The 17,052-nt window shown below is 35.0% G+C and overlaps 1 protein-coding gene across 5 annotated transcripts in view; it reads right to left on the bottom strand.

Annotated features, from left to right (window-relative positions):
• znf536 (zinc finger protein 536) overlaps positions 1 to 17,052 on the bottom strand; it is a 149,777-nt gene that overhangs the window by 5,913 nt on the left and 126,812 nt on the right. Inside the window, exon 6 of one of the 5 annotated variants that reach the window (XM_041269051.1) lies at positions 6,902 to 9,054. The exons of the other annotated variants lie outside the window; for them this stretch is intronic. Within the exon in view, the coding sequence (XP_041124985.1) occupies positions 8,930 to 9,054 (125 nt within the window). The 3' untranslated portion in view covers positions 6,902 to 8,929. Of the gene's footprint in view, positions 1 to 6,901; positions 9,055 to 17,052 lie in introns of those variants that run through there. 5 annotated transcript variants of the gene reach the window in all.

Below are 17,052 nucleotides of genomic sequence, written 5' to 3'. Positions count from 1 at the left end.
GAGCACGTAGACCCCATTGAATATTAGAGTGCACTTCCACACAGAGCACGTAGACCCCATTGAATATTAGAGTGCACTTCCACACAGAGCACGTAGACCCCATTGAATATTAGAGTGCACTTCCACACAGAGCACGTAGACCATATTGAATATTAGAGTGCACTTCCACACAGAGCACGTAGACCCCATTGAATATTAGAGTGCACTTCCACACAGAGCACGTAGACCACATTGAATATTAGAGTGCACTTCCACACAGAGCACGTAGACCCCATTGAATATTAGAGTGCACTTCCACACAGAGCACGTAGACCCCATTGAATATTAGAGTGCACTTCCACACAGAGCACGTAGACCCCATTGAATATTAGAGTGCACTTCCACACAGAGCACGTAGACCATATTGAATATTAGAGTGCACTTCCACATAGAGCACGTAGACCCAATTGAATATTAGAGTGCACTTCCACACAGAGCACGTAGACCCCATTGAATATTAGAGTGCACTTCCACACAGAGCACGTAGACCCCATTGAATATTAGAGTGCACTTTCACACAGAGCACGTAGACCCCATTGAATATTAGAGTGCACTTCCACACAGAGCACGTAGACCCCATTGAATATTAGAGTGCACTTTCACACAGCCACCAGACTGTATGGGCTTTGGGTACTGATAACAAAATCACAAAGTAATTCACTCTCTGGTTAGCATTTTATCAAACAGCTGCAGTCTGTCGTCATTTCGGATATATGACATACTTGAAATATCTGAAAATTATAAATGCAAAATAGTAAATAATGAGTGTGTGTGTGTGTGTGTGTGTGTGTGTGTGTGTGTGTGTGTGTGTGTGTGTGTGAGGCAATTGACAACTGTTTAAACACTAAATGATTCACAAGGGATATCACAAGTCACAAGTAAATTACTGCATAGATTCATTGAGTAATATACCAGTAAATAAACAAATAGCATGTGTTAATTGTAAATGCTCATATGGCAATGGAAAGAGATGGTAATGGAAAACTTCATCAAAAATCCAAGCAAATGTTGTTCTTGATAGCATTTGAGTACTGCATTTTCAACCAATTAAGTGGCAATTAAATACCTTTCAAAAAAAGTAATTCCTACAACACCAATGCAGTTCTAAACTTACTCTGCTCTGTATAAAACATGCAGAAATACTTTTTTTTATGACCCATACCACGTTAACATATAATTAGAGAAACATCCTTAAATTGGATTTAATAAATAAGTTAGCTGAAGATAGCAGAAGCCAATGCGATCACTTATCTGTATGTTTAATAAAGCGTAAAGAGATTACAACAAAATATCTCTGAGTAAAAGAAAAAAAATCCTGTGTGAGAGTTGAGCTTCGCACTGCCAGCTGTCCAATTCAAGCACACCAGGTGCTGCAAAGGGATTCAATGTCATTGTTAGAGATACAAAAACAAACACCCCAAACAGTTTGCGTAATCACAGATCAGCAGCGAGGTACACACAGGTTCTCAGGAAAATGAAAAGAATGTTTTAAAAATAAAATAGTGCTCTCACTAGCGTGATGGTCTGGATTCCTTCAATACAGTATCTGCTTACGGAACTACCAGAGCAAAGGGGGGAAATTCTGAGACGTACCAAATAATGGATCTTAATAGCAGTTAGGAAAGCCGACAGCTTTATCTCTGCTCAAGGGTGCCTTCAGTTTAATGTATCTTCTCTTTAAAAGTATTTGAAACACCTAGGAGCTAAAGCTATTTTATTATCTTTACCTTTTATTTAGATAAACAGGATTGGGTATCTATCATGAATATTTGTATACAACTGTGGTACAATCAGCATGCTCCAGTATAGAGAAACTACAATACAATTGTATGAAATGTACTGGGTTTTTATTCGTTAAGAAGTGTGTGTGTGCCAGTTTATTAAACGTGTATGTATGTATCTGTGTGCATTCTTCTCAATGCTATAGTTACTAAGCCTTCCTGTTAAAAATACAATCCCCTTGGACTCCTCCAGTGCAGTAGATCTGTTTGTAAAGCAGCACTGTGTGCTCTGCAATCTTCCAGCTCAGCTATCTCCTTGCTGAAGGGCCTATTTGTCTGCTTTAAGTGAAATCACTCAATTCTCAAAAGTCAGTGGAGGACTTTGGAAAGGGGAGAGCTGGGAAAGGCCGCTCCAAATAAGTTCCATTAATCAAAAACTGGAGTCTAATGTAACTAATATTTTACAATTAGAGGAGACAAGATGGAGCTAAAAGCTATCTATCTCTCTTACACCACATGATCATCGATTCATAATCCGAAGCCAGAGAGTCTCACAAAGATGCATTTACGAGAAGGGGGGGATGAGTGAGGGGGGACCCTTCCCCTCCAGGGTGGGGTGGGTGCTGAGCAGGAGATAATGAACATGATGAGAAAGAGGGCTGAAGCCTGAGGAAAGATGACAGAGCGCTTCAATGGTGACAGATGACACAGAGCTGAGTACTGATACTTGACAGACAGCAAATGATGACTGCAGCTCTTTCCCACCATTGTATATGCTCAATTATCTCCGTGGGGCTATGCGAACACAAAAGATGCTCAGCCGCTTACCATGCACCAGAAAGAGGAATAATCCCCGACAAGGGTGCCGACCTGTTACCCCCCCCCCCCCCCCAAATATATATATATATATTCTTTTATATATTCTTTATATTCTTATATATTCTCTATATTCTTCATAGGAACAGCAGAATACAGTGTCAGTACTCATGTCTCGAGGTGGGTAACAAAGGTACACATTACCTACAGTTTGGTGAGACAATACAATCTTGAGCAGCGCCAAGAGGTTGTCTCTTATTTTCTTTTGCTGCCACCTTCAGGCACAAAGATCAAATATAATATACGTATGTGCGCGTGTCCTCCTTTTAACAGTAAACGTTTGTTTGTTTGTTTTTAATTCCTTTGTGGTAGTTTTCTAATGTTGCCTGCCAAAGGCGTTTTTCAAATACCTGTACTGCAGAGTATGTCCCACACTTTACATGAGATATTAAGAGAATAAGCTCAGCTCAGCATATATCACTGAACTGGGGTTACAGTCCTTTCAAGGCACTTATAACAATTTACTAGGTTACTACTTAACATACACAAATGTAAATGTAAATGTTACCAAGCTAGTTGTTAAACTACAAAAGTGCCCCTTAAAACAAAGCATACCCCCCCCCCCCCCCCCCCGAAGCATGTGTATGACACCCATATCTGACTGTTTGTACTGGCACCAAAAAATAGGTGTTACTTGTTAACATCATCTATGTAACTGTTCTTCTACCTGTTCACCAGGGTATAAAACACAGCGATCCTAACCATGCAGTAACTCATGCAGTAGACCCAACACCAGATGTTCTAAACGGACCACTACCACAGGGTAAAAACATGCATTTCAACTACAAAATGAACAGCTGCAACAGCTTGGATACCGAGCCCATCACTGAAGGTCATAATCTTAAGAGATGTTGATGAGAGCTATTTGTTTAAGACACTGTGTTTGGTAATGAATAGTGGTAGTATTTTTATTAAACAAAAACTTCCATAGGAGTAAACACTTAAAACCTTATCAGATCTGACATAGTCGTCCCTAAGTCTACAGTGTAAAATATTTATACTTGAAATCTACCACTTCGTGACAACATTGTCTTGACTGAATAGTTAAAGGTGGTCTTTACCTCCCTCTAGTGGTCATTGCAATGCACTGCAGGAAAGGAACGACAATATGGAGCACAATTACAGCTGAACAAATGAGCCTGAGGACAGGTTCAACCAGGGGTCACCATCTGTAAGACTCCCAACTGTTAACACACTTGAACTAAGTTCCGCCATTATCATAAACACAGCAATCGGTGTACATATTTCCCAACAATATGGTATAAAAAGAGAAAGTATGCATTTGGAATGAATATTGTCAGCTAAATGAATAATAATAATAATAATAATAATAATAATAATAATAATAATACCACCATCTCCAAGAGTAGTTGTTTGTCATTTTCATAACTTTAAGGCCTTTTTGAAATACTGTACAGCTTGTTCCACAAAGCCTTTTAATTATGATAGCAAGCTCAGTGACAGACACACAACACAAACCACAGCTAATAGTAAAATAGAGAACTTTCATTTTCTACTTTCAAATCAGTCACTGATGTTACATACTTAGGTGTGCTAATGAAGTAAATTAGCATGCACATTTACATCAAACTGGCTTAAATTTCATTAAACCTTTCCAAATGTAAATATAAATAGCTAATACATCATAACTAGATATATAGCTATGGCCAAAGGTTTTGCATCCCCTATAGAATTAACACATTTTGTTTCATATAGTCGAATGAAGCCTGCTGAATAATGTTACATAAACATAGTGAATTACATACCGCTTTGTAGTTTTCCATATACTTGGAGAAAAACTGACAGAATTACTGTACTACTATTATGGCTTCCTTCTGGTAGACTTTTGCAATTCCATTTTGTAGTTTCGTTGATTGCATGACATTAAATATCGAAATCATATATGAACATCATTTACATATTTTATTTAATGTATATTTATATGTCTTTTTTAAATGATGTCTCAATCGTAAAATTCGAGTTGCTGCTAAACTTTTGGCCATAGCTGTACTATTACATATATAAATGGAAAAAAGCCAATATAGTTACTTTCTCAAGATGTGATTGTATTAGAAACAGATCTGCAAATCACATGTATGAAACATCTGGTATATTGTATATAAATGGTTACTGTGGAACTTTGTTCCAGTTTATCAAGAAAATTATTTTGACTGCATTATACATTTTTGTTCGATGCCATTCACCAATAATGCCTTGCTTTTTAATACAGCGTCTACATTAAACTCTTGTTAAGTGTCCCCTTGAACTTGTACTGTAATTGCAATCCCGCACATCCTTTGAATGCATCCCATTCTTTGGAGATTTTTTTTAAATCACATCTGAATTATGGATAGATCTGGTGACTCCATTGTTGTGTCCCTGCATCAATATGTTCCAGTGATATTCACGAAATAATTTAGATTTAAAAAGTAGCAGTGTTTCAAAATTATAATGTTAAAAACTGTGACACATCTTTAAAAAACAAAAGCCTCGTGGAAATGAATAAATGCACAGTCCTCTTTCCACTGTGTGTTTATTGCATATAGTGAAGATAATAAGGGTTCAGTAAATCGCCCGGACTGAGGCAAAGGTACAGAGTGGCAATATGCGGCTGTTTGGGTCAATAAAAGTAACTGGCATCTAAACAGTGATTGCTCTAAATACAGCTGTCATTTAAATCATTCAAAAATGTGTTTTTTGTCATATTTTGACAGGTAGAAATAAACTCAAGGGAATAATATGACCTCTTTGATGTATGATTTTGATAACCTTGGACCCTTTATTAAGTACTTAAACAGTGGCATATTTGCTTAGTTCAATCGAACATACCCACTGATTACAAAAAATAATACCACTGGCAATAACCGTACTAATATCTGACTATCGGAATACAATGACTGTCTGTTAACACTATTTTAAATTCTTCTCTATAAGCACTTTATGAAGCCAAAGCAGTATGTTTGAGTGAATTAACTGTATGATTGCATGACAACCTGTATGGATTCACATATGAACCCATTTAATGTGTTTAGTATATTGCAATGGTTTAATAAATGTATCTAAACATGTCAGCTAAAACCACACTGTTAGCAACCTAAAGACTACTGTAGGTGAAATAATCTCTTCCCAACACCCAAGACAGATTGATGCATCGAGTTGATAGATTAGATATCTAGATACACACACAGACAAATACGTGATAGATAAAAGAGAGAAAAAAAATGAACTATTCTGAAATAACACTATGCTGTGTCTGACTTTAACAGGTTCTGGAATTAACAATACATTAGCTCAAGGGCAAAGCACAACTGTTAGGAACACTATAACTTGTAGTACTAGCTGTCATAGTCTCCACCAGTTATATGTTACAAAGACAGTTCTGTACCCCTCCAGCAGCTTTCTTGTATAGCACTTAACAGAGAGTTCTGCGCGAGGAGCGATAGATACATCATTTCTATTGCTCATCTTTCAGTGTTATAGCAAGTACTGCAATGACAACAATCAAGAAAAGTGCCCACTTGAACGCTGATCTTTTACCACACTGTGGCACTGGATTTCAGCAGAAAAGTACCTGTCTGTGTCAACTGCAGGTAATACTGGACATGAGAACAGAGGGACCACAGTGATACCAAGGCAAGTGTGAGGAATTGCATGTAAATCACCGGCTATGAAAACAAAGGAAATGTTAAAACAGAACATAATATACAAAGGGTTATTACTGAAAAAAAGATGTTCTGTCTCACGTATATGTATGTTAGTGGAAATTTGAAAGTGATTTACAATAAACTGCATGTTCATATGTGTTAATTCATACATGTTTATAATGTCATATTAACTTTAGTGCCACATTTGAACTATATATGTGTGTGTGTGTGTGTGTGTGTGTGTGTGTGTGTGTGTGTGTGTGTGTGTGTGTGTGTGTTTACGTATATACATATCATTAATACCATTTATTAAAATGTGTTCATATATAATCATACAAATAATTTACTTACATGTTGGTTATATATTAAAAGTAAATAAATGCTCACAAGCTAATATATGTGTTAATATATCTATACAATACTGTATTTATATTGCATAATCATAGATTGTCTGGAAATTAAATTCAAAAGCACTTTCTTAGTAAGTTATCCAATAAACAGTATTTAACAAAGATGATATATAATATATAAAAAAAACTGTTACATGAATACATCATTTGAATACATAGTGTTTTTATTACAAGTACAGTAATTACAAAATATGCATCAAATGGACTTGCACTGCCATATCTATACAGATAAGATAAGATTAAGGGCCACAGTACAACATATGTGGAATGCACTTCATCAGTTTAGTAATATTTAAACATATATAGTAATCCTGACCTGGTACACAAAACAAAATAGGAATTATGCAAGCACTTTTGGAGACTATCGAAATAAATGTCTTGATCATGTGATCTGACCACTCAATAATAATTTTTGAATGTAGTATGGAATATATGTGTATCTCATAGATATGAAAATTGATACTGTACTGTAGTTCTTTCAAAAATGTGTACAGTACTCTTTAGTAAGGGGTACTATTGAATAGTTGGCAAAACTGCAGCACACTAATATATTTTCATACGCTGTAGGCAAAATATGTCATACATGTAAGTTTTAATAATGTACAACGTGGGCTTTGATATACCTAGACATTTACTTCATACGAATGCAATAGCAAGCATTGTGCTATGTGATACATAATCACATGTGCATTACAAAGTGTTACCAAAAACTCAAATCATATTGTACCAATGAAACTTCATAAGTAATTGGCCATAACAGGTTAAAAATAGCAGGAGCCTGGCAGGTGATTTACAGGTAACAGATTCACATCTTACAATGGCACACTGCATGAATGCACAAACACTTGTACCCTCTTGTATGGTGCACCAGATATTCTGTAGATTTGATCATAGTGCAAAATACTGATTGGGAATGGAAACTTTGCAACACAATTAAATGTAAAGGTTGTTTTTTTTTTTTGTAGCACATGAAAAGACTGTCAATCTTGACGTTAAAGGAGAATTACAGTACTTACATAACAAAATTCTAATGGCTAAATCTACATTAGCTAGCTTTCTAGTGCAACAGTGTAGGACTGTACCTAAGGCTAGACAAAGACGAGTGGCTTTTAAAGTAGCATTCAGCTAGACAGGGTGACTCCGTCCTAGTAGTCAGTAATGCTAATTACACTTACATCTGGCAAATATTTTATAAACATTGCTATCCTTGTGGTCCTTGAAGTTACCAAGCTGTAGTTTGAAAAAAAAAAAAAAAAAAAAAAAAAAAAAAAGACAGTTTTTGTTTTGTTTTTTACTTCTAAGTCTATCTATTGATAACGTTTTTTTTTTTTTTGTATGAATACACAACTGTCATTTTGCTTGTCACATTCACAATGTTTAGACATTTATCTCTTTGAGTGACTACAGTTCTACTTATGGATAAACAAACTATGAACAATATAACAGTTACCACTTAAAACTACTTTCTGTTCTTCTTAAGCTTTTGCATTCCTTCATAAGAAAAGAGGAGACTTGGATTTTGCATTTTGAGCTTTGTCAGCGGTGCTAATTTTACTAATATTTTTTGGAATTAGTTTTTTTCATATCAAGCCAAAGACTTGACTGTTCCTTTAATCATTATATTTGTTTTAGGTCTACAACTTAGAAGTTGCTGTATACACACCAATCCAGAACGTTTCGGGGGAATCTTTGAACAGTACCTAGTTTGCAGCACATTTTCCATTTTTTAAAGGTGCAGTGTCTTACAGGTTTTTAAAAAATCTGTTACAAATTTCAGGCATTAGCTAAAAAACACTGGGGAAAAAAGGTGATCTTTTTTAAATTTTTTTTTACCTTTTTCATTTTGCTTAAGCTATAACACAGCTAGTAGATGACATTCATTGCCTCCTTTATTACAAGCAGCATCAAGTTCATTATGGCTCTGAATCTAATGCATGACATGATACATAGAAGGGGGGCTTACTTCTCTGCAGCTGAAACTGCTTTCACAGAATATAAACATGCTAGGCAGTCAACAAACTCACTTTTCTTTTGAGAAATATTATTTATCACATATTTCTCTTTACTCTATGCCTGTACATGGTGGTTGAGGGACACTGCACCTTTAAGACATACAACCATTACCGGTACATTCGGACAGTTGACCCCTGAAGGTCCATCCACGGCAGTGTTTATAAAGGCTCAGTTCATTCCTTCCCCAGAAGATTTTTTCTCCAGCTGAACAGCATGTTCGGAGTTGCTACTTTTCTTCTGATTTCCAATAGTCTTTCATAAGTGAATCCTCATGCATTTCATTCAGAACAGCTACGTTACATTCTTGGGGAAGATCTTTAGGCAGTCCCTCCTCTCTTAACCACTGAAGAACTACAGTTTAAAGAAAAAACGGGAGATTAACCCTAATGCTCTCTCTGTTTACATACAGTGGCACAAAAAAAATTAAAAAAATTAAAAGATTCATACAATTACCCTTAGTTTCAATATCAATAGTTTTATAAATTACATTTTCCTAGTTGAGCCAAGTACAGAAGAACCCCAAAGTTGCACACAGACAGGGAATGGAACCTGATCATAAGACTGAAAGGTGTGTAACTCTGAAATGTATTACTTTCAGTGATTTCATGTATTTGTACTGTATTTAAAAGGTTCCACATCTTCAGGAATAACAAGAAGGAAACAAAAACAAAGAGAGCTGTGTTTAACTGGTAAAGTCCCCTTCACGTCTGTTATAGTAACCAGGAGCCTCATTTCTATCTCCAGAGGTGTGTATGGTTAACTGGTCAGTTCCAAACTATAGTGTTTATAACGCTGAAGCTCCGCTATACCGAATCCCTTTAAGAGAAGCACAGACATTTGGCTGAAGAAGCTAAAATAAATAATAAAGTAAGAATTACACCTGATTTGATGAAAGTTCCCACAATTTTTATTGCATATTTAAACATCCAATTAAATAATCGATATTTATATATATATATATATATATATATATATATATATATATATATATATATATATATATATATATATATATGCTTATGACACTGTAAGAAAACTTGTTTTTAAATCTCAAGAGTATCTGTATGCATATGTTTTTGGTGCCACTGCAGATTTTACATGTAAATCAGTCATTCATGAAGGGACAGATTCACTAAGTCTTTGCTCAAATGAACAATGCAAATAATATTTAAGTAAGTTTGGAAAATGATCATTATCTTTGTATTTTCAAAAAACAATTGAACAAAAGATTAATAAAGTTGTATGGTGTTACATTTTCGCTAACATAGCAAGCAGCCTTTTATTAAAAAGGGGTAGTTTTCAGTCACTTTTTCCAAGCAAGTTTATTTGCTAATATGTAGATTAATGTGATATGGCAATCAATTAAAAACATCTAGCAAACATTTTAAAAGAAAGTTAGTACTTTTACAGAAGTAAAACTCTTCAATTAAATCATTTTGTTTCTTAAATTCAATTAAAAAAACAAACAAACAACAAACATAACTGTAATAACGATGTACCAGTCTACAGTTATTCCTTTACACTACGTGTGCAAACTTATTTGGTAATAAAGCATATAAAATGCATGTTCCCTGGTAAACTAACTTTATGAAGCTCTGACAAAAATCAGTTAAAGCTAAAGCTTCTGAATAATGCATATCAAATCAAGAAGGCCAACTTGAAATTGCAATGTATTAAATGAAAATCAATATTTAGATTTCCTGAATTGCAACAAACCTGCCAGTGTGTACACCAACCCCTACTGTATTAAATAAAAGGCTGTTATTTAAAAAATCACGGCAAATCTGATTTCGAATCAATATAACTAGTTTTGTGAAAGCACTACCTTTGTATATTTGCTGGATGCATTGTGGCAATGACATAATTATTAAAACCAAATCATGAAATGCTTTGCAAATAAAAAAGGTAGGATTTTTGTACTGATCAAGGGTTCAGGCCCCATATATATATATATATATATATATATATATATATATATATATATATATATATATATATATTTTTTGTTATATGGAGCATTCATATTCATGCTACTTTTTTTTGCATTGTTAATTTGTGAGTAAAGATTCTCGCGAATTTAAATAAAATATGTAATGGTCTTTATAAGTATTACATTGTTTTCCTGCACTGCTGTACAATATACAGCATTTTCTAGAACTTTTAAAGGTGGCATATGGTGTTTCAATACACAATACACGTTTTTATCAACTTGCTTTTGTGCAATTTTCAAGCAATTCTAACTAAAGTTGTCCATTTTAAGGTGTAGTTTAAGATGACTTGGGATACGGCTACTTCTCTCAATTAAGTATGCGACATAGGGTACAAGGTGATTGGAAAATAGCTTAGCAATTACAACAACTGACCACCAGGTGTCATATTCTCTAACCCACATTCTGAAACCCACATTCATAGCTTATTTATCTATTTATTACCCACCAGATGGTGCTATGATGCAATCCAAAAAAAAAAAAAATGTAAATCCAAAATCCAATTTGAAATTAGTCTGGGCACACTTATCAAATACATTTTTAAAATTAGTTACAAATTAAATTTGTTTTAATGATCATCAATTTGTAAAAAACAAAAAACAAAAACACAGTTCTAGTGTGTATTTGTTAAGGTTATAACACAGTTCCACTTCTCAAAGCAGTGTACTGCTAATAGGAGACATGTACAGTAAACATGCATATGCATAATATAATATTAAGATTAGGGTTACTTTTTTTTTTTTTTTAAATTAGCAAAGCTTTGCAATACAACAATGGTTTACATTTATAATGTAGCCTTCTTATCCTCAGGGTTCATTCAACACTTGTTTAAATGCTTTGAGCGCCCTCTTGTGGAGGACTGGGTGACACCAACAGCTAATTCTCACAGTCGCCCAGGTGAAGGCTCATATGCCATTAATATATTATAAACATATGGGGTTGATTGCAGCATACTAGTGACTTAGTCCACATCAAGTGGGCTAAAATGCGGTCTAGCAAATCCTACAGCTCTGTACAAGGTTAGTCCTGATTGCAGCGTACCAAACAGCTAATCCTGAAACTTGGTAACCATAATAATCCATTACAAATATGGATGGAAATTCACAATTTAAAGTGTAACGACAAACTCAGACATTTAGGTGTACATTGTCATTACTAGCATTTGATAAAAATAAATAAATAAATAAATAAACTACACTGAAGATATTGAACCAGCAAAAAAGTCAGAAACATGAAAAAAGCAAACAATAAATATATTAATGATGAAATTGATTTTATTATAATTCAGGCAAACATTTTTAAGTAAAAGTGCACCTGTATGCCTAATATAATTGTCTTTTTGTGCACATTCCGCGCGTGGATCACACTTGCATTTTAACTTGCCGGTAGCCTGTAGCCATTCTTTTTTTATTATTTAAATACACAGTTTCTTATTGTGCAGCACTTTATTCAAGTTTTTACAATATTTTAATGAAAAAATCGAAACCAATCTCTTCAGAACACTTTGTTCCTCAACCATAATAAATTAGGCAAAAAGGAAAAGGGTGCGCTAGTATATTTATCACAAAGACAAATCTGCCCGATTCTAGCCTTGCTGAAGCACCCCCAGATGAGTCCAATTTTCAGTTTGCCCAACACCTGGTCGTCTAATGGTTAGATGGAGACCTGGAGAGGCCTACAAGCCACAGTGTCTCGCACCCACTGTGAAATGTGGTGGAGGATCGGTGATGATCTGGGGGTGCTTCAGCAAGGCTGGAATCGGGCGGCTTTGGCATGAATCAAGCCAAGTACAAGTTTGTCCTGGAAGAAAACTTGCTTCCTTCTGCTCTGACAATGTTCCCCAACTCTGAGGATTGGTTTTTCCAGCAGGACAATGCTCCATGGCACACAGCCAGGTCAATCAAGGTGTGGATGGAGAACCACCAGATCAAGACCCTGTCATGGCCAGCCCAATCTTCAGACCTGAACCCTACTGAAAACCTCTGGAATGTGATCAAGAGGAAGATGGTCACAAGCCATCAAACAAAGCCGAGCTGTTAAAACATTAGTATTGTGTTGTTTAAAAATGAATATGAACTTATTTTCTTTGCATTATTCGAGGTCTGACAACACTGCATCTTTTTTGTTATTTTAACCAGTTGTCATTTTCTGCAAATAAATACTCTAAATGACAATATTTTTATTCAGAATTTGGGAGAAATGTTGTCAGTAGTTTATAGAAGAAAACAAAAATGTTCATTTTACTCAAACACATGCCTATAAATAGTAAAGCCAGAGAAACTGATAATTTTGCAGTGGTCTCTAATTCCAGAGCTGTATATATATACAATGTGTAACCCATCTGTATAATTGTTATTTAATTGAGAATCAAAATGACAATAAAAAAACAGTTTGGCACAGCACATCCACATGCACTGTCCATCTATTTATGTATTTCAATAATAACAGTGGCCAACGCACATTACAGGAGTTTTGGGAAGTGCACTTCCCAATATTTGTAGAAGTTTTTAATGGGACAGGATGTTTATGAATACCACGGCCCGATACAACAAAAGTGGAAGAATTCCCCTCAAAGCAGAATTCACAAAAGCCAGATTGTTGAATGCTTCTGATGAAATTCACAGCACAGTGTGTGTTGTGGTTTGAGCTGTCACTTCTTGTAAATATTGAAGTGAATGGAAAGGTCTGCAAATGGAAAGCTTGTTGGAAAATGTAGTATGTGCCATTCTGAGGGTGCTCTGCATGTGCCAGAAATACTGTTATCTTGCTAAAAAAAAAAAAATGTTTATAATTCAATGAAGAATCCCTAAAAGTAAACCTGCAAATGTAATATTTGTATTATTCATTATTAAATAATAAATACATACACAATTATTAAATAGTGCTACAGGAACACTGATAGCATGTTTTCATTCCATTACCAGTTGGTTATGTCTGGTAATAAATATTTAGCATGCGTGTTTAGAATTGAACTTCACTTATTTTCTAGGTCCACCAACATAAATGTTGCTTACTGATTCCACCGGTAAAATGGGACATTGAGAGTTTGCACCATTTATCTTTTGCCAGTGAACAACTCAGAAATGATATTATGCATTACAGTAGGATGACTGTTGCTAGTTTTTCTAGCATCAATACTTTCTTTTTAGAAAACAATAATGGTAACTTGAACTGTAGCTATGGGGATCTGGTGTTCTGTTCATATTGTGTGGTTTATAACTTTTTATTGGTAGAAGATTATATACAAAACTTGTGTATAACAGCTTTGCTACCGATAAAGGCTCTCTAAACATGTACAATAACCGTACTTGTATACAATACTTATCTGTACAAATGTGGGGGATTATGTTTATTACAAATATTTAAGTCATTTCATAACTGATCACCTGAAAAAAGTACTTACAATCCAAAATATCCTAAATATTGACTTTATGTTGTATAGATTTTCAAAACTGTTAAATGCTGGATGGAAGTCCTCCTTGTGACAGACAGGTGTCATAAAATGTGCCTTTAAATGCCTTGTATAATCAACCAGACAGAACGCTTAATTTATACTCAAACCTAGACACTTTGGATGTGTTCAACTTGACCTCACGACCCCAGCGCATACAGGGGCCTGTCACAACACAAAAAGGGAAGAAGCCATGTCTAGTAACTGGTTGAAGAAGGTTACTTCAATCCTTCTTTTTGAGTTGCAAATGAATAGTTCACCTCCTTTGCCAGGCCCTGCCTCATCTTCCCTTGAACCTTTACTCGTTATTTGTTCAATCTTTTTCCCACAGCCTAGACAGCCTGTCATGACAGCTTAAATACAACACGGCATTAATGGTAGGAAATGACATTCGATTTTCATTTGCTCTCCTAATACTTTCTGCTGAAATAATAATTAGTACAAGCTGTATAAAAATAAAAGGAAAAAAATACATTTCTGTCACCACAAGGTATTTTCTTAGCCGATATATTCAGAACCAACAAATACATGTTTAAAATATTCCCCCCATCTGTTGGCGACTGCAGTCCGCAATTCTTTTCAGCTGACATAATCCAGATTGATTCGTTCAGCAGATAAAATTCAGGCCACTTCTGCCCTTTATAGGAGGAACATAATACCAGTCTTTATTCAGTAACAATGTAACATAATGGGATTGGAATGTGCAAAATGACTGCATCTTAAATTACTGTGACACACAAGGGTCCAACACAAGCTGTGGTTTAATGTAAAAAATCATTAGGTACAGATTAATAAAGTGCTCCTGCATTAACAAGGTCATACCAAGGCTGTTTAAGAGTTGTTATATATATGTGTGTGTGTGTGTGTGTGTGTGTGTGTGTGTGTATTTTCTTAGATTTTGATTACGGATGTGTGTGACAGACTTCTACATTTTTATTAATAAAAGGTTACGTTTTAGTTATAAAGGCTGCAATGTAAAACTCCATTGTGTCTCTTAAGTACAATGCAATGCTCAGTTCAGTATCTCAATATCACATAAGCTTTAGCTTACTGGTCTTAGTTTTTTATGTAACGACATCTTGCAGCTGGGGTTTTGGGTATCTGTCTCTGTAGATATTCTTCTTGGATCTCAGCGTTTCAACATTAGTTATATAAGAACTGAAAGAAAGTCTATAAGTCATTGTAAGCATATCTTGTCGTAATTGCCTGCATTCGTTTTATACCTTGATATCCCCTGAGGTACGCATTATTATTAATTCACAAATGTACTTCACAACTATCTAGTTACTCATTTTGTAACCTGGCAGGTTGCTGGGGGAGGTGGTGGTTGACAGTGCTAAAAGTCTGACAACCTTGGATTTGATTTCTTCACAGCAACAAATACTATCAGTTTAGAAAAATTTAGAAGACAGTGGAGCTGTGTTATATTTAACCCCTGATGTGTTAAAGCTGAAGGAAGCTTTAAATAGGTAGAAGATTAAAATATGAATGGGATATGTGACTGCTAGGCTTGACATTTATACATGTATGACACAGAGAGCACTGTAGGAGGTATATAATGTCGGCAGATTCTGAATGTTTTTTGTTTGTTGCAAATATTGTTTAGACTTCTATAAAGTGGTACATTGATTAAATACAGTTGTGCTACCTATATTTTCTTAGCGATCTTATGATAAAAGAACGAATCTCTCCTGTGTTGATCTTGCCTCTTTCTCCTCCATTGATCTTACTAGATAAAGGCTTTCCTGCGTTTAATGCAGAAACACCTGGCTACCTTTTTAAAGTACTTTCACCTGCTTTCCACTGTCCCCACTGATTTCAAGTTCCCAGTGTACACCATCTGCTGCTTACAAGGACTGGATCGCAATTAAGATAACACTATTCTGTTTCAAGGGTTTCAAGTTAGCGTTGTTTAAAGTTCTCAAATTCAATTCATGTGAAAGGTCTACATTTGGGCTGTTTAAATTTCATTCTTAAAAGCTGTGCTCATAATAACAACACAGTGATTACAGAGATGACTCAAATATTCTCTCTGAAACCCAAGTCAAGTAAAAACACATTTTAAAAGTAAAATAATTAGCACTCCTGATTAAAGCAAAATATATTTCTATCGTATTCTAGTTTAAAGTCTCCTGGGAGTTTGCTTTACTGAATAATTATGGCAGACAAAGTTACAATGTTCAATTTACACTGAAGTGAATGGCAGAGGTGGTAGATATAGATCTTTGTCCTCATTCAAGTGAAGCTATTTGATGTTCACAATATTCAAATTACACACATCCAAAATAATAATCTATTTGTCCCGTGGGAATTATTGCCACCCAGTGGGCAAATGCTGCATTTTTTTCATGCACAGCGCACTGTGTCAACAAACAAGCCTAGTATGGTGCTAGCCTTAAACAGTAATCGACAGTGTTCCAAAAAATATAGTGTTATGCATTTCCATATGTTGCTACAACTGTTTAAATAATAGATACCTGCTATTTGTATTTAAATTGTTAACATCCTTATAACGTTTTACACTTATAACTGTATTTTTCTATCAAAGCTCTTCAAAATGGCCTCTCTAGTGCTCTACTTACTCTTTAAGATGCTGGTAAATGGACAACAGATGTGTGCGACGGCCATTTTTTCCTCCTTGCAATGGAGAATTTGTACAAGAAGACAAAAAGATAAAATATGCCTTTATTAAATATGCCACATATCGTGCAGAAACTATAATAAAAGATGGTTAAAGACACATATAATAGAAAATAAATAATAAATATTATGCAAAGGTTAAGTGATTAAAGTGACTTTAATAACGGTATCTAAATAGCATGTCTTATTATCTTTTAAGTTTATGGGCAAAACCAGGTGGTCTGACGAATCTAGACCTCATGTCATGGGCGAACCAGAATAGCCCAGCAT

Source organism: Polyodon spathula, chromosome 13, assembly GCF_017654505.1.
Source record: "Polyodon spathula isolate WHYD16114869_AA chromosome 13, ASM1765450v1, whole genome shotgun sequence".
NCBI lineage: Eukaryota > Metazoa > Chordata > Actinopteri > Acipenseriformes > Polyodontidae > Polyodon > Polyodon spathula.
The sequence above is the reverse complement of the archived record's forward strand: the minus strand, read 5'-3'. Positions and strand labels throughout refer to the sequence as shown.